The sequence below is a fragment of the Physella acuta genome, unplaced genomic scaffold (assembly GCF_028476545.2).
Source record: "Physella acuta isolate Inbredline_101_S28 unplaced genomic scaffold, ASM2847654v3 ptg000284l, whole genome shotgun sequence".
Classification (NCBI taxonomy): domain Eukaryota; kingdom Metazoa; phylum Mollusca; class Gastropoda; family Physidae; genus Physella; species Physella acuta.
In genome coordinates, this window is record NW_026731803.1 from 545,171 (window position 1) to 564,173 (window position 19,003).

Consider the following 19,003-nt stretch of genomic DNA (forward strand, 5'->3'; position numbering starts at 1 on the left):
CTACGATTGGAAAAGGAAATTAGGGGGCCTATAAAAACTGGGAGCCGCTGACTGCAGCCATCTCAGCCCCTCCCCTATTAAATCCGCCTCTGGTCTAAACACATTTGCTCACGTTATAGGATAAACATGATTAGCCAGTCGTTTAAACAAGCTCAGTAGTATCAAGGTAGAATTTGTCGATTAGGGCTCGGTAAATTCTGCTGTACATTACTTGTGCTGCTTGAGTCTTAGGCGTGACGAGGGTGACTAGAGTCTGATTCGTTTAGTAAGTTTAAGGCTATAAGAGAGAAATAAGACGTTCAGAAAACAACAGAATAGATTTAGTTTTACATGTACCTAATATCTTTCTCTTGCTTTATATATATATATATATATATATATATATATATATATATATATATATATATATATATATATATATATATATATATATATATATATATTACTGTAAAGGCGTGTATCAAAATTTTTCATTATTTGTGTAAACGTACCTGTCGTAATTTCACTCATGCTCATGCATGTAGGATCATTTTGAGGGAAAGCAGTTGGGGGTTGTCCCTGTTCGATGTTGTTGATACCTGCAGTTGGAGTGGTTGGGGGTTGTCCCTGTGCGATGTTGTTGGTACCTGCAGTTGGGGTAGTTGGGGGTTGTCCCTGTTCGATGTTGTTGGTACCTGCAGGTGGAGTGGTTGGGGGTTGTCCCTGTGCGATGTTGTTGGTACCTGCAGTTGGGGTAGTTGGGGGTTGTCCCTGTGCGATGTTGTTGGTACCTGCAGGTGGAGTGGTTGGGGGTTGTCCCTGTGCGATGTTGTTGGTACCTGCAGTTGGGGTAGTTGAAGGTTGTCCCTGTGCGATGTTGCTTGTACCTTCAGGCTGCGAAGTTGGGGGTTGTCTATGTGCGATGTTGTTGATACCTGCAGTTGGAGTGTTTGGGGGTTGTCCCTGTGCGATGTTGCTTGTACCTTCAGGCTGCGAAGTTGGGGGTTGTCTCTGTGCGATGTTGTTGGTACCTGCAGTTGGGGTAGTTGGGGGTTGTCTCTGTGAGATGATGCTGGTACCGCTTCTTGTGGGTAGTCTTGGAGCGGCTATAGATAAAAATGACATGAAATTAATTTCATCACATTTGTGTGCAACTTTGCTAATTTGTAAGTGTCTGTTTTTATTAACATCGACCTGTCTTTTTAAATTTCGAAAAGAAAAGTGAACCACTAACCTTGACTTGGAATCGATGAGGCGCTTGTGTATCTTGGCTCTACATAAAGATCTTATAGAAAACAAGTTGTATTTTGATATCTGATGTTTATTAAATGTTTATTAAATTGTATATGTTTATTAAATGTTGCCACTAAAACGAAGGAGAATAATGTAAACACGATCAAACATTTCGAGTTGTAATCCTACAGGTAAAAGATTTGTTACATTTATGACTACGACACCAAAATGCATATTTGCTACCTCTGAAGCATTTGTTGGTTGGTACCTATAGATTAGTCTTAGTACCTATAGATTAGTCTTACCTATTAGAATTAGTCTTGCTACTATATAAGTATATCACAATAGTGAAGCAAAATTTAGTATATATATATATATATATATATATATATATATATATATATATATATATTGTATTTTAATTTTCTTAAATACTAAAAAGAAGAAAAAATATAGAAAGCAACATATATTAGCCGTTATGGTGAAGACAGCTGTTAAAAGCATTACATATATGAAATAACCTGTCTTTACCCAATATATATTTTACATTGCAAGTGAACATTTACAGATTAATAAATAGATAACAAATTATACAGTACATTACAGACTATGTTGAAGACTAGCGTTTATTATATGGGAGTGTTATTTCGGAGATGTATTATTTACATATACCTGAGCTAAAAATCAATCAATTACCAATCTACTACCTACAGAAAGATTGATAATCTATAGCTAAGAGTTCCTGCTGTTTATAGTCTTACCGTTGTTTACATCTTGGGTTGCACCTGCAGTAGAAGACGCGTTATGATTTTGACCGTTTCGAGGCTCATCTCTTCGAGCACGATTTCTATTTGTATTTCCATCACTACCTACGAAATGACCCATTAAAGCGACATATAGTGAATTAAAAACAAAGAAAATAAGAAATCGACAACTGTTTCAACAGAGAAATTTTTACTTTCTAGTTCTTCATCTGGAACAGCAGTCTGCTCCGGTGTGGAAGGACGATTGAGATCTCCAACAGCGGCCATGTCACCAGCAGTACTTTGGTCACCACGCGCAGGTTTATTTCCACGTCTCCGAAGATACACAACAACGATCACAATCACAAGAACGACAACTGTCCCAGCAGCTACAGCCACACCAATGATCAACCCCAGGTTGCTGTTTACGTTTTCTATGAAGTAAATAACAAACTTTTCTGGAAGTGTTCTTTTCATGAAACATTTTATTATGTAGTTAGGAAGTCGTACTATAATATAAATCGTTTTAAAACTTAAGTGAGGTACATTTTAACACAATCATAAAAATTGAGACACCTTATTGTGCAAGTTATAAGTAATGAAATAAACAAGATAACATACATATTCAACTTCAGACATGATCATTTCTATTTTTTATTTAAAATTGTTGGTGAATGCGATGTTTACGTGTAATGTAGAGTTGCCTACCTTTAACTTCAATTACTTTTGTTACTGTAGTACTGGAAACGTTTGAGTTGCCAACCACTGTTGTTACTGTTGTTACAATGGGTCGCGATTGTCCTGAGGAAATTTATGAGCTTTCATATTGTTTCACGACAAACACAATAACACGAAAACTAATTTCGATTATTAAAACAAAGAAGTTTAATTAAATAATTACATTAATTAGGTTAAGTAAGAATATCCTACCAGAACCATCAGGTGTTTTTGTTGTTGTAGAACTTGTAAAGTCTGTTAAACAATTGTGATTTTAACTACAAGTCTACTTAGTTATCTATCAGGTCGACGAAACAATACATTGACTACATGGTAATACTTTGGGAACAGTGCATTCCCCCTCCCCCGTCAATTAACCCCCGGACATTTTCCCCACGTCATTACCCATAATTACCCGTCAATTACCCATCTGTCAATTCCACCTCCCCCTTCCAGTAGGACATTTACCCCCCGGTCATACCTTAAGGTTCAGCTAGGTTTAGAGCTAAGGTTTGAGTTTGATCTAGGTCTAGGTCTAGGGTTAGCGCTAGGGTTAGGGTTGGGGTTATGGTTATGGTTATGGTTAAGGTTGTGGTTGTGGTTATTGTTATGGTTAGAGTTAGGGTTAGGGTTAGGATCAGTGTTAGGCTTAAATAAATGTCTAGAGTTGGGTTTGGTTTTGGGTTTATTTTAGGGTGAGGTTAATTCTTAGGGTTTTCGTCCTTGTGTTATGGTTAGGATTAAGGTAATATAAAGGTGTAAAGTTGTGGGGAGGGGGGGGGAATGTCCGGGGGAAATGTCCCGGGGGTAATGTCCTGTAGCCAATACTTTACTGACATCAAACAATGATACACACTAAGGAGTATATGTTTTGATTATTAGGCAGAACCTCACCTGACAAAACAGCTGTTGGAGTTGTCGTTGTGCGGGGGTGTTCTGTGAAAAGTTTTAAGTTGTGTGAGCGGTGAGGAGACGTGGTAGATTGGGTGAGGTTACATGCAAACTTTTGTGACTGTACCGTGTTTTGCTTATTGAGACATAATGTCACTGTCTAATTCTGGTGATAGCGCAGATATTAACGTAATGTTATCGTATATACAGGTAATGTTTTCATCTATAGGCTGTCTCCTTGTCTGTCCGTATGAACATGACAACCTGAGTAGAGTTTTAGTTTTAAATATAAATGTTACTTGCTAAACGTTGGCCTTGAACGACTGCTGAGTCAACTCTTGTATTCAATTATAGACAAAAACCTTTCGTATTACAATTGTATAAAATTATTTGAGAGTAAAAGTCATAAAAGTCTTTAGTTGTTATAAATTGGAAGTACATTTACCAGTTGTAACAAACGGCACTTTCTGTTCAGTAGAGACTGAAGTAGCTGGAATTAAAAAAAAAAAAGACTTCAAATTGTAAATTTTTCCAATGATCTTTTGCGTTTCGTTGTTCTTTTTTGGGTAATCTTTAATTTACCTGATTGGGGTTTTTCTGTAGTTGTCAAAGGTCCAGTAAAAACCATTTGAGATTTTAAGTAGTAGCAGTTGGTCACGTGAGCTGCTTGGCACGTGCAACTGAAACGAATGGTGATGACGTCAATGGCTATCCTCATGGTCAGCGAGTTACCGGCCACTGTAGTTGTGTTGCTGAAACAGGTCATTGTGACACTGGTCACGGCTGGCTGACCCCCATCAACAACACACGTGACGTCCAGTGAATCGCCAATATTGACCTGGACACTAAACTTTCCAGAGTTGGGTGGATGTTTGGACGTGTACAGTAGAGGAGCTGTAGATGGCGGCTCTAGCAGGAAGATAATTATTTTCTGAATTTAGTAAAGGTGTTAAAATATTTGTAAAAACTCGCATTTCTAAATATTATTGACATTCATTATTGTATTCATTTAAGATGTTCAAATATTACCGATAGCCATTACAGTCATCGAACTTTCGGCAAAGATCTGTGGGAACACCTTATTCTCAGCCCTACAGTACAAGATGTAATTTCCAGGTGAGTCAATCTTAAGGGGATAGGCTCCCGAAAAAAACGGGTAAAAAAACTTTTTAATTAATAAGCCTTTTTTATTTATTTGTGTATGTATAAGTTAGGGTACTTAAGGAAAAATATTTGGATGTACCAGGGACTCTTCTGAAAATATGGTTGCCATGGTAACGGCGGCCATCTTGGAAAAAATACCTTTTGCGGAGTTCTAAAATTTCCTAAAGTAACATATAAACCGCCCATATAATCATTGATCTTTATTGTACTAACACCAATAGAGTCAGTATGCTAATTTTTGTAACCGAAAAACAGCTAGAAATACTTTTTTTCAAATTTTCAAAAAAAATTGTGGTGAAATTCCATTGAATTTAGAACTATTTTCATTGGAATTTTGTCACACCAAATTTTGAAAATTAAAAAAAAAATTTCTAGAGTGATTTCTGTTACAAAAACTAGCCAGCTGACTCTATTAGCGTTAGTACAAGAAGGATCAATGGTTATATAGCCGATATTTATGTTAGTTTATGAAATTTTAGAACTCCAGAAAAGGATGTTTTTTTCAAGATGGCCGCCGTTGCCATGGCAACCATATTTTCAAAAGAGCCCCTGATGCATGGAAATATTTTCCTTCAAGTACCCTAACTTAGATATACACGAATGAATCAATAAAAAGTTTTAATTAAGAAGTTGGTTTTTTCTGGAGCCTACCCCCTTAAAGGTGGGGTGGAAATAATATTTGTCGATGACGTACGGAGCCAATGTACGATTGGTTCTGACCGATCCCAGTTGGGCAATAAAGATTGGTTCTCTGTTGGTCTGTCAATCAAGATTTGGCTTTTAGTGGATCCACAGAAATATAACTTATTATATATATATATATAACTTATTATATATATATATATATATATATATATATATATATATATATATATATATATATATATATATATATATATATAATGTGTGTTTTTAAGTGTGTGTGTGCGTGTGCTTGGTTTAAATGTTGCTAATTGAACGTTTTTTATTTAAATCTTAATTCACTCAACTTTAAAATCATGCCCAACTGTTAACTATGGTTTTGGTGAAACACTAAATTAATTAAATAATTTACTATTATATTATTCTGCCAGTATTTACAAAAAATTATTTAGTCAACGAGTACAGTAGCCTATCGTATCCATAGTCTATCACACTAATTAAAAAGAACGTATTTAACACAGCGCTCACAGGGTAGCCCGGGACTACATGTCGCACCCTGCTGGGGTGCCGGCGGACACGCCTGATTCAATGTAGCGAACGACTATAATACCCCATCTTATCCATAGTCTATTGCACTGTTTAAAACGAACGCCGCCAATGCGAAATTAAAATCATTTTTTCACAGAAGCTTTCCTTGAATATTTTCACCCACTCCCCAAAGATTCATGGTGATCAGATGAAATGTGTAATAATGCATAAAGGACAAACCCACAAACAAATCCACAAACAAACGCACAAACAAACCCACATACATACTTTCATTTATATATAGTACGGACCTACTCAAGATATCGTGTGCCTATATAATTAGAATAAAATACCATTTCCGTTATTAACCGGGAATGGTTAGAAAGTTTAAAAGACGATCGGATGAAAGGTGTAGTAATGCATAAACTAACCCACCAAAGACATACTTTGATATATATATATATATATATATATATATATATATATATATATATATATATATATATATATATATATATATGTATATATATATATATGTATATATATGTATATGTATATATATATATATATATATATATATATATATATATATATATATATATATATATATATATATATATATATATATATATATATATATATATATATATATATATATATGTATATATATGTATATATATATATATATATATATATATATATATATATATATATATATATATATATATTTAGAGAGAGAGAGAGAGAGAGAGAGAGAGAGAGAGAGAGAGAGAGAGAGAGAAGTAACTCACCATATAATATTTGGCAGAGCAGTCAATGGTTAGTCCTGCACTGTCAGGGCATATGCTGTATGGGTTCGGTGCATTCAGCTCTAGATATGTTGGTCCAACTAGGTGTTGAATGTTAAAATGTTTGGTCAATCTAGGTATCTATCTATATTCTACTAAAACTCAAGTTTGTTTACATGTCTGAATATTTATTTGCTTGATTTTTTGTTTGTCTGATTGGCTACAGGATAGAATCTGCACTATGTGTAGATCTGTAAAATAGTATGTAGGCAGAGAACAATTTTTGTTTTCAGACAGACTGTTAATCACACATTTTTTGAAAGACGTTAATTAACTTATTGATTTATTCATTGGTAGATTAACCACATTAATTATACCATTTCAGAACAATGACTTAATAATGACGTCACATGATTTAATTACTTTTTACAACAATAATGGCGGCTTCCATCAAAGATTTTGTTGCCCATTCAAAAGTATAACGCAATATATAGCTAATTTTCTGTCGGCTATTGCTTTAACGATACTTCCGTTTGTTATTTTTATTAGGTTCCAATACTATTATGAATTTTCAATCGTCCTTTTCATTTAAATATACAACAAATTTCTCTAGATCTGAAATCTAAAGATCAGCTGTCAAAAGAAGGAAACGTTATAGATCTAGAATCTAGGTAAAACCAAATTAATTAGTTAAAAATAAAAACCAATATAAAATCACAAGAAATTATTGAGTTTCTTTATTAAACTATTTTAGTCCTTAAATATTTGATATAAATCTTTGCTTTTTAGTTTCAAGGATAATCTAATTTAAGAATACATGTGATTTACCTATCTAGGTTCTAGATCTGGAACTATAGAACGGGTTCGAGACAAATCGTGCCAATGTTATTTTTTTTCCAATTTTTTAGAACTTAATGATAAAGTTGCCTATCAGAACTTGGCGGGATACAGGGCAAGGGAAGTAGAGTTCACCTGTTTCTGTGTCCTCAGCATATGAAGGGATAATGTGATCAGAGTCATGCTCGGCCGGAATCGTTTTTTTTAAACAATAAAAATGTCTGAGACTTGGCGGGACACTTGGCAGGTGAAGTAGAGTTGGGTAGGTGGAGAGTTCACCTTTGACGTCAGCATATGAAGGGATAGTGTGGTCAGACCCATGCTCATCCGAAATCGGTGTTTTAAAAGACAAAAACATGTCTGAGTTAGGGAGACTGGGCAGGTGAAGTATAGTTGACCTGTTTTTGTGACCTCAGCATGTGAATGGATAGTGTGGTCAGACCCATGTTCAGGGGCGGAACTACAGTGCCGCCAGACCCCGCAATGCGGGGGGGCCCAGACCGATTGGGGGCCCAAAAATCCTGGCTAAATTAAAAAAAAATTTTTTTTTTAATTAGGTGGAGGTCGAGTTATCTTTCTTCTACAGTTACAAACAAACACGATAGTCGGCAAACGTCTTTGAGAAAAATGCACAGACTATAGCTCGAGTGACCGCCAGACATATAGACAACTTCAAAGACGTAGCCTACCGTTCTTTTTAGTGGCGCCAATTAGGAAAACAAAAAAGCATTGTTATATTGTTTACATTATTAAATACATATCTATGAGTATGTGTTTAAACTACTGGCCTGAATTCTACAAAAAATATAATTATTTATTTCGATCTCATACATTTATAATTGCGTTCATTTTTACTTTAACAACTGTATCAATAAACTTGTAAAAGTTTAAGTTATCTCCCTTCAGTGAAGCATCTGAAATTTGACCGTGCCGGCACGCTTTGAAATCGGGCTGGGGAAATGTTGCGGCGACTATCCTGGTCTTCTAGACGACCGGAAAAAGTCGGCACTATTGATGTAGATGTTTATCGGCGCTTTTTTGTCCCCTTCCAATGAACCTTCCCAACTCTCTCCCCTCCCCCCCCCCCCTCTCACCCCTACCCCTCACCTCTACCCCTCACCACACCCTTACTCTTACAATAAGATGTAATGCATAGATTAACGAACCGTCTATGAACTACTGAACTGTAAACTGACCACTCCTGCACATTTTGTTAAAGACACTAGTCAGTAGTTGTTCATTTACCTGATGAACAGGGGCGGAACTACAGTCCCGCCATACCCCGCAATGCGCGGGGGGGGGGGGGGGGGGCAGGCCGTTTAGGGCCCACGGCTGACCAAAATTAATATTTTTTTTTTATTTTTAATTTAATTTTCGTGCATTTTAGCCTTAATATTTGGTTTGTAAAAGAAAAACACTGTAGCTGCGGTTCGATTATCTTTATTTTACAGTCAGTGTTTCTTCCAGACTTTTTTCTCCGGGAGGGGGGGCACTTGAAATTTTCGGGGGGGGGGGGGGGGGCGGTAGACTTTCTTCGGGGGGGGGGGGGGGGGGCGGACACTGTTAAAAGTATATATTTTCTATATAAATTATATAAATTTCATTTCATGGAAGAAGCTCTGTTTACAGTCACTATACCACGCTCTTCCGCAAAAGATAAAATCCATTACACAAACTACAGTGTAAAATATAGGTAACTCTTCAAATTTTGAATGACTTCTTTGACTCGTTGCCCCCCCTTTTAATAGCTAAATAGAGGACACGTAACTGTTTGACCGATCCTCCAACGTGTACTGTCGCGGATGGGGCAGGGGATGGGGACCAAAAAGGGGGTTCAAAAATTGTCGACAAATTTTTTACATATTTAAAACAGTTATTTATAGTTGTATTTTTTAACCATCGTCAAGGCCGAGTTCTATTTCCCTACAATCAAACACACGCTGTCGCCGGCAAAATTCTTTTTAAAAAACAACAAAGTCCATAGCACGAAAAGCCGCTACATATGAAGTGGGCTTTCATGATGCGCGGTTCTTCTTTGCGGCATTGGTAAGGGACCCGAAATCCATTTTACATTTTTCAATGTTAATGTGTTTGTGATAGTGGTTGAATTTGTACCCTGTACTATATTGCATCCTACAAATAATAAAAAATAATATAATACTAGAAACTTCAGTTTTATATACGTTTACTTGTTTTTGCTTTTACAAGAAATATAGTAAACTTTTAAAGCCTATACTTGGAATAATCTCCCCTGAGTAAGTTTTACAGTGGGCGATGCTGACGTACATAGATCAAGGCGTTTTGTTCTCTCTTTCAAGTTTTTTTCCCGAGCCGACCCCTACCCCATCCCTCTTTCTCAACCTCACAAGTATCGAGGAGATAAATGTATCGTTTATGAACTACTTCCTAACCGTACGATTCACCACTTCAGCACATTTTGTCAGACAGATAATTATTTAGAAATTAATTACGTTTAGAATTAATTGAACATTATTAATAGTCAATTACTATTTATAAATGACGTCATTGAGGTGGGGGTGTGTGAGGGTCTGGCTTTTTGTTAGCCCCCCCCCCCTCCCCTAAATCAGAAGGTTATCCAACGCGTGACCTGGCAACATACAGTTGTACATGTGAAAAACAAGTTTCTGTCTATTAAGCTTTACTGCATCATTCACCCAATCGCCATGAAAACTTGGGAAGCTGTTCAGTACAGCCCCGCAAGGTTTCTGTCATAGGCCTAACATTTGTACATATTTGAGTGGGGACTCCTAACTGAAATATGTGATTTAGCGCCCCGTGATCCTGCATAAGCGGATGAGGTTACTACTTGAATACAACCGGCGGCAGTGTCATCCTGAGCGCATCACATATGAGCAAGTTGGCCCCCACAGACAGTCGTTTATAAGTTCCCACAACACTAGGAATAAGTCTCGCTACAACACTCGATGACTAAATCTAATTAGGTGTCGCACCAATGTTTCTTCCAGGGTAGACTGTTTTCGGGGGAGGGGAGGGGGGAAGCTCTGCCGGAAGAAACAATGTGTTGCACCCATCACCCGTGCAGTAATGTAACCGGTAGCTCCAAGAGCCCTGTGACTCCCTGACACCTGGGCCGTCGCCGAGGGATTTACAGCATGCCTTGGCGTGTCTAGTTGGTAGTGAGGACAAACCCGCGCCCTAAGATCCAAGAAATGAACTGCCGACTGCCGACATTGTTAACATTTAATTCAACTTCTGGAAAACAGGGCACACGGTTGGTTACGTTTTGATGAAAGCCTCATAAAAATCGGCGTCAGTTTGGAGTGTTGGACTAGATTTAGAGAGTCCGTGCTTCTCACATGGAAAACTGAATGGGGCCAGCTCGTGTGTAGGAAAACCTCTGATTTATTCGTGTACCGGATAGAAATTTTTTTGTTAAATTTAGAGCGACCTTTGTTTTCCATATATATATATATATATATATATATATATATATATATATATATATATATATATATATATATATATATATATATATATATATATATATATATATATATATATATATATATATATATATATATATATATATATATATATATATATATATATATATATATAGGGGCCCAAAAAAACTTCTGCGGGGGGGCCTTTTTTTTCTAGTTCCGCCACTGCCCATGTTCAGCCGAAATCGGTGTTTTTAAAAGACAAAAACGTCTGAGGTGTGTCATATTTTTGAATGTGGGGTCTGGTTATTTTGTGATGGTATGTGACAGACGTGATGTCATTTATCGATGACCCCCGAAACCACAGTTATCTAATGATAACGGGTAGTCTAGTTGTACGTTAAAATTATTGTTCCAACTAGATATTGAATGTCAGAATTATTGGATTCCAAGATGATCGAAGTTTAAAATTTCGCTTACAATATATATGGTACGGCGGTCCTTATTTGTTTTTTTTAAAATATAGAATATATCTTAAATCGGATCGTATTTGAGGGTCTCTACCAGAACCAGAAAACGCTGCATATGTTTAGATTCTCCATGAATAAATATATCAAATATCCTACTTTTACTATTAAAAGCAGTTAAAATTGGAGAAACTCCTTAATAAAAATGAAAAATCACTCAAAAACCAAATGCGTTTGATGAAATAATAAAGCGGGAGTGATCGCCTTTAAACGTACTTGTATATTTTGATCTGTCGTTTAGGGTTGGTGTGGTGTTATAAGTGCAATCGCGATATAGAAATATGCAATATAATAAATATCTACAATGATTAATGTAACAAAATTTTACTATCAAACATTGAAGATTTGATATTTAAAAATATGAAAATTATTTTTTTAAAGAATAAAATGTTCAATTTCATGTTTAACCTCCCAACACACTACTCCCTCACCAAAGCCATCAGTGCTTTTTCCCCAGTGGTTTTTTTAATCGCCCCTGGGGCGGGGGCACTTGATACTTTCGGGAGGGGATGGACTACATGTTTCTATGGAGGACGGGGATGGACGGGGGCGGACAATGCAAATTCTGTTTCATCTATTTCGTTCGGAAGGAGTGAGGGTGGTCGTGATTGTGGAGGGGGTGGCAGTGCTCTCGTTCCCCAAAGATGCCTGACAGAAACTCTGCAAGCCTGTACTCCGCACCATTCACCGTCAGCAACTTTCTAAATCTTCCTCACGCAACCCCAGCTACTTTACAGACAGACATATCTAACACTAGCATTATAAACACCAATTTGGCTTGTGGGACCTCTAGACTACTATGGCATGTACTACTTACATACTACTATGACATGTACTACTTACATACTACTGTGGCCACGAAAACTAATCGTGGATCTTTAACTTGTGTTGTCTGAAGAACTGTAAAGGCCCGACATTCAACGGAAACATCCGCTACAGACGCTGTGTACGTAATCCACCAGATTAGATATCATTACAAATACTTTATATTGCTGTGTACATAATCCACCAGATTAGATATCGTTACAAATACTTTATATTGTGTAGAAAATGTAGGTAAAACTATTCCTACCACCTACCCAAAATTTGCCGGAATGTGGCTGAACCATCTGTAACGTTGAGTGTTCCTGTTTTGTTGCCGTCTGCTGTATACCATTGGGCGTAGCCTGGAGGGAAGCCTGCATCACTCAGGTAACAAGTACACACAGCCTCGGCATATTGGGGGAATTCAGAGCTGACACAAGTCAATGGCTTGACCTCAGGGGATTCTAAGATAGATATACATCTTTTTAACTAGCGAAGTCAACGTTTTAGCAAATCTATGTACCATAAGATCTAATTGTATCTGCTAATTGGGTTGTGAGATATTGAGTTGGAAATGTTTGAGATATTTAGCACTATTTTTGTCTGAATAGAAACATACGTCTAAATTTGGAACAATTAAAGAAATATGAAATTTCAGAGGTTTGTAACCTTTTAGTGTTGATAGAGTGAACTTACTTAATGTAACCTGCTAGCGTTGCTAGTGAACTTACTTAGTGTAACTTGTTGGTGTTGATAGAGTGAACTTACTTAGTGTAGTCTGTTGATGTTGATCTATTGAACGTACTTAGTGTAACCTGTTGGTGTTGATAGAGTGAACTTACTTAATGTAACCTGCTAGCGTTGCTAGTTTTAACTTACTTAGTGTAACAAGTTGGTGTTGATAGAGTGAACTTACTGTTGGTGTTGATAGAGTGAACTTACTTAATGTAACCTGCTAGCGTTGCTAGTTTTAACTTACTTAGTGTAACAAGTTGGTGTTGATAGAGTGAACTTACTGTTGGTGTTGATAGAGTGAACTTACTTAATGTAACCTGCTAGCGTTGCTAGTTTTAACTTACTTAGTGTAACAAGTTGGTGTTGATAGAGTGAACTTACTGTTGGTGTTGATAGAGTGAACTTACTTAGTGTAACCTGTTGATGTTGATCTAGTGAACTTACTTAGTGTAACCTGCTGGCGTTGACCTTTGACACCATACAGACTGCTGTCACAGCCCTGGGGATAGACAGTCACAGACAGCTCCAACTGTCCAGGTGGGACACCGACCACAGACACCAGGTTTGTGCACGTCTTGTCCAGCACATCTGATCTGCTCACTACATGAGGGTCACTGACGCCGTTGATAGTCACCTGGTTTAAGAAAAGTTTTTGTAGACATCCAACCACAAAATTAGATTACATTCACTTGAAATTAAGCATTAAATATGTAATACAAATTAAAACCACACAAATGTAGTTGTGATACGGTAAGTCATGCCCCTCTGTTTACGGTCCTGTTTTCAATAAGTTCCTATACAACCTTAGAGGCGGGCTTTAAAAGTATAAAGGGTTGTAAACAATATATTACAGTTCGTGCAAGAGGCTCCATTTTATTTTTTTATTACACGAGAACTGTGTGGGTACATGAACATATCCAGATCTAGTAGTGAAAACATCGTTAACCAAAATGTGCAATGTCTGTCCATTGTTCTCAAACATCATAACGTGGATTGTTCTAAAACATCATAGCATGTAAATAACTACTCTGAAACGTCATTTATAATTTACTAAGGAATATTCACGGTTACTAAAACTATAATGTGGTTTAAAATTTAATGTTCTCTCCAGTCTTACTTCAACATAAAAAATCTAAGTGAGATTACATCTTTTTAAATTCCAAATTCAGTTAATTTAGCTAATTAAATTATTTACCATACTCATACTCTTTCATTTAGTAATTTACGTTTTTCTAAGTTATTGTTGACCATGTGTTCAGAGGCGTAGCGACCCATTCTGGAGCCCGGGGGGAACTATCAATTGTGTAACCCCTCCCATTTATATTACATTTATTCATTTTAGTTAAAAAACCGCCCAGCCCCCCCCCTACAGTTGAAAATGTTGGTGTTGCTTTTTACAAGTCACTACGTTTTGCTATTCTGCCACACTATGATGACTGTATAATCCAATACTTCAGCTTAAAATGAGGTTTTAAATATTTATTTCATCCTTTATGACGCCTCTTTAGTGTGCGTGCCCGGGGCCGCCGCCCCACCCGCACTCCCCTAGCTACGCTACTGAATGTGTTTGTTGGTAAAATAATTATACACAACTATGTTTTCATTGGGAAAGCACAGTTGAATACACATACAAGAGCTAATAACTCGCCGGTCTACTTAGTTCCCCTTGACAAAATCTGTAATGGGAATTCCCATACCTCGAACTCCTTAGGAAACGGATTGTAAAAAAAAATTCACGTTCTAAGTTTTTTCTCGAAATCTTCTATTGACATCGTGGATTTTTTTTATTAACGGAACTTAGCCATTTATAAAAAAAAAAAAACAAGCTAATTTTATGCAGTCTGTAAATAAAGAAGTTAAAACTTCTGCTTACTACTGATATTAGATCAATCTTTAAAAAAAACTATAATTCGATATTTGTGCTAAGACGATCACGAGTAGCAATTAAAAGCAAACTGAAATTTTTCGTAGACTACAGCACGCACTTTAAAACTAATTGAATTTTTTTATTAATTACACGTAATTTTTTGAAAGCAGATTGTACCGTCGAAAATAAGTGAGACGTGACATCTATAGTGTACCTAATAACATGTTTAAGAAATAAATATTCTTACATTGATAAAGCAGCTAATCAAAGAACTTGAACTTTGAACCCGGCACACGAGGTTAAGTTTGTATGACTCCATCAACATGGCAGGGGGGTCACATGTTATAGTGGTGGGTTTATCTGTATAAAAACATTAGGGGGTCGAATGTTATAGTGGTGGGATTATCTGTATAAAACTAATGGGGGGGGGGAGGGATACACATCTTGTGTTGGTGGGGTGCGTCACACTTGTGAGTTGTTTTTAAATGTTCTTATTCCAGTTAAACTCTTCTGCAATCACACAACAGACACACATACAAAAGCCATATACACATCCAAATAGGATACTACCCGTGTGAACATAGGCCAACACAAACAACTATCCACACAGAACTTACCGCTGCTGCAGTCTTGATCTGTTGACACAGGCCGATGTTTGCATTAGTAGTGGCAGGCAAGAGTAAAATAGTTGTAAAATAAAGTATAACACCATTAATTACATGGTAATAAACTTAGAAAGCTATGAATATTTTGTCAAGATAAACTATACTTTAAAGTAGTTTTTGACAAAACAAAAACAACAACAAAGAAAAGCAGATTAAATAAAAACTGAAAAAAATTTAACAAATAGTATGTATTCTGATGGTAACCCGGCTAAAACGATATCAGACCTACTTCTGTTATTACTTCATTTTAAAAGCAGTTGCTTTTAATGAATATAACATATGCTTTTAAAAACAGATCGGGATTCTCTAAGCCTTTTCATGCTTTAAAATCAAATTACTAGTTCATTACCTGCCCAACTTATACCTCTGAAACTGAATTGCAAACATTTGTTATAGTTGTATAATAGTGGTATAAAAAATTTTCTTTCACATAATTTTTAGAGTAGCAATTTATTTTTCGCAGCCTTAACTCACTAAACTTTGGATTGATAACTGTAAAAAAAGTAACACCTTGTGTTAAACATCACGAAAATATAAAAAAATGACTGATAAATGTTAAGAAAGAAAACTCGTAAGTTTTTATTTGTTAGTCGTAGGAAATATTAAAAATAATTGAGCTCCCTGTGTGATCTTTTCAATAGAGGGCACGATGAAGTCGATTTCAGTTGACAACAAATGACTGATGTCGGTACAAGAACAGTATCTACTGCTAAACATTTTTTACAGCAGAACGGCCAGACAATTATTTGCTAACATTCTGGAGCATTAACTTGTGTACTGGGAAATTAAACTATGGGAAATAACTTTCTATGACGTAGGTTCATCGGCCGCCTAAGGAAATCCCTTCACCTACATAAAAGCTTCCTCACATAGACCCTACAAAACAATTTTCAACACTGACGCCTCTTCTGGCCCTTGGAACGTATTCTAGCCTGAATTAAAATAAAATAAAAACTGTATAAACGGATTACTGTAAAACACGACTAACTGTGGGTTTTAAATATATATATTTTTGGTTCTCATGTTGATTAGGCATACGTTATTTACCGAATTTAGAGTGACAGAATGTGTGATGTATATTTTGGTGGCGGGACGGTGTATATACACAGCCATAAACGGCCGATGATCTCTGTATTTATATATGAAATATTTGAAATAAGGTTATGAACACTAGAGTAATCAGCAAAATACCATACAAACATTGTTTAGAAGCTTTCACGTAATATATGGGCCACAAAACTAAATTGTTGAATATTCAAATGAAAATAATACACGACAAAAGCCAAACTAGATTGGTGTCAGATAATGCCTTTACCTAAAATGTAACCACAGAAAAAACGTCGCAATCAAAACATCTATATATAATTCTCTTCTTGGAGACGATAAAAAACACCAAGCTGTAAGCGCGCTCCCTACCACCCTCACCCCTACATGGTCTGGTGAGCTGTGGTTCACGCTAAATGTTTACAATCGTAGAGCCGGGTTTAGTGACGGCTATTAGGGGCAGAAAATTTAGTTTGAAACGATTTTAAACTTAGGGGAGGTAACTAAGAGGAGTTCACTTTCACGGGGGGGGGGGGGGGGGGGGGTTAGGGGAAAGGAGGGGGGGATATCGTCCTTAGCGAGCTACTGATAGTGTTTTAAAGCAAATATTTTCAGTGGCAGCGTTGGTACTGTCGAATTCACAAATTATGAATTACTGAAAAGTAGAAAAAACAACAACTAAATAGCGGCGTATGATATGCCGCGGGTCGGCTCGTACTAAATAGCGGCGTATGATACGTCGCGGGTCGGCTCGTAAAAGTATAATGTGTTTCTTCTGTGCGCTGTCCAGCCTACCATGATTTGCTTGGTTTTAAAAGACTGTATGCTTCCATATTACGTTTTCACAAGTCTCTAATCAATTTTTTTGTTTCTTTTGGGCTTGTCATTTATTCAATTTAATCTTACCAAAAAGCTTTTAAAGCCGAAGAAAATCAAAGAGATTTGAATACTTACACGAATGATGCAAGAGCATAACCAAGCAGAGAAGTCGGCACAACATGTCCATCGAAGGTGAACTGGACTGCAACAAAAGTTGATCATCCAGATCTAGAGAGTAATTTTTTTAAAATAGCCTTACACAGTTCTGGCCTTTATATACCACTTATACAGCACGCCGAAACTAGGTCTATCTCAATTAAAGTTTATGTACTGTAAATATATTCTTAAAATATGTGTGAGACAGCAAGAGAAAAAGCTTTTGTACTTTAAAATGTTTTTTTTAGAAAACTCAAGACAAATAACTAACACAATATCTTAGATGAATTTTGATCGCCACATCACTCTGCGAGACAGGACAGTCTCAAACACCAAGTTACCTTAACATTCGCTATTCGTCTCAGCCAGCTCTATACATTTAAAACAACATCAGCGATCCAAAGTCATCTTTATTTTTAGCTTTTAATATTAGGAAATAGCCAATGGGGATTTCCAATTTTGAAGAAAACTTTATGCCTAAAAATTACAAAACCTTTTTTGCCCATAGAGTAAGGCGGTTTGTATGAATACCTCAGCGTCAATAAAATGCACAGTATTGTTAGCGTTTGGTGCGATGAAAGAAAATAAGATTCTATTGAATTTTGAATATTCAATACATATTTTAGTGTGTGTGGGTGGAAAACCAGGAATTTTGGTATTTTGTGGTGCGTGTGTGTGGGGGTGGGGCAGCTAGATTAGGATCGGTGCTTTGAATAGCGAAATATTTTCTGGTAAAATTTCATAGGCTAGAAAGTTAGTTAATGTGTTCTTTTAATATGGTTGAAGGTTTAATGACACATATACGACGAGTTTAATATATAGACAAGGGGATCCGTGAAAGAATAACCTATGTGATCGGGCCTTTGAGAACTTGTTAAGTATCGTAAAAGAAAAGAAACTCAGATGATATGGGCATTTGAAAAGAGCCATCGGCCTATCAAAACAATAGTGTAAGTCACAAAAGAGCCATTGGCCTATCAAAACAATAGTGTAAGTCACAAAAGAGCCATCGGCCTATCAAAACAATAGTGTAATTAATTAATAGCTTAATTAATCAAGCTGTTTTGTAATTTTGCCAAGGGGGGTAATTTAAAAATAAATTCAACTCACGCTAATACAAAAAAATCTGAATTCAAAACAAACACAACACAAACGCAACACAAACACAACACAAACGAAACACAATCGCAACACAAACACAATCCAATGGATTATCAAGCTGACTTTATTCTATTCTCAGTAGTTGTTATCGGGTCTAGCATTTGAATTTGCTGTGTTATTGGCTTAGTTGAACTCAACACCAAATTAACCACGTTGATTTGAGACAATAATTGTAAAAAGAAATTTTTTAACCGTATTCTTTTTAAGTGTTGTTAAATCATATTTATTATAAAACATTAGTTGTTTTAATAATATTACTGAATTTATCTCCCTTTACC

At 36.3% G+C, this 19,003-nt stretch overlaps 1 protein-coding gene across 1 annotated transcript; it reads right to left on the reverse strand.

The window, feature by feature from the left end:
- Window positions 1-227: 227 nt before the first annotated feature.
- LOC131939585 (mucin-2) lies at window positions 228-17,927 on the reverse strand. The gene is made up of 19 exons (XM_059297989.1): window positions 17,906-17,927; window positions 17,544-17,636; window positions 15,498-15,515; window positions 15,128-15,240; window positions 13,458-13,647; window positions 12,554-12,742; window positions 12,318-12,416; window positions 6,689-6,786; window positions 5,382-5,486; window positions 4,593-4,689; window positions 4,146-4,472; window positions 4,009-4,053; window positions 3,567-3,608; window positions 2,886-2,927; window positions 2,664-2,756; window positions 2,171-2,389; window positions 1,974-2,081; window positions 492-1,085; window positions 228-277 (listed from the first exon to the last, which is right to left on the reverse strand). Exons 2-19 carry the CDS (start codon window positions 17,593-17,595, stop codon window positions 228-230), a joined length of 2,481 nt encoding a protein of 826 aa, XP_059153972.1. The 5' UTR covers window positions 17,596-17,636; window positions 17,906-17,927.
- Between the last annotated feature and the right edge of the window lie 1,076 nt (window positions 17,928-19,003).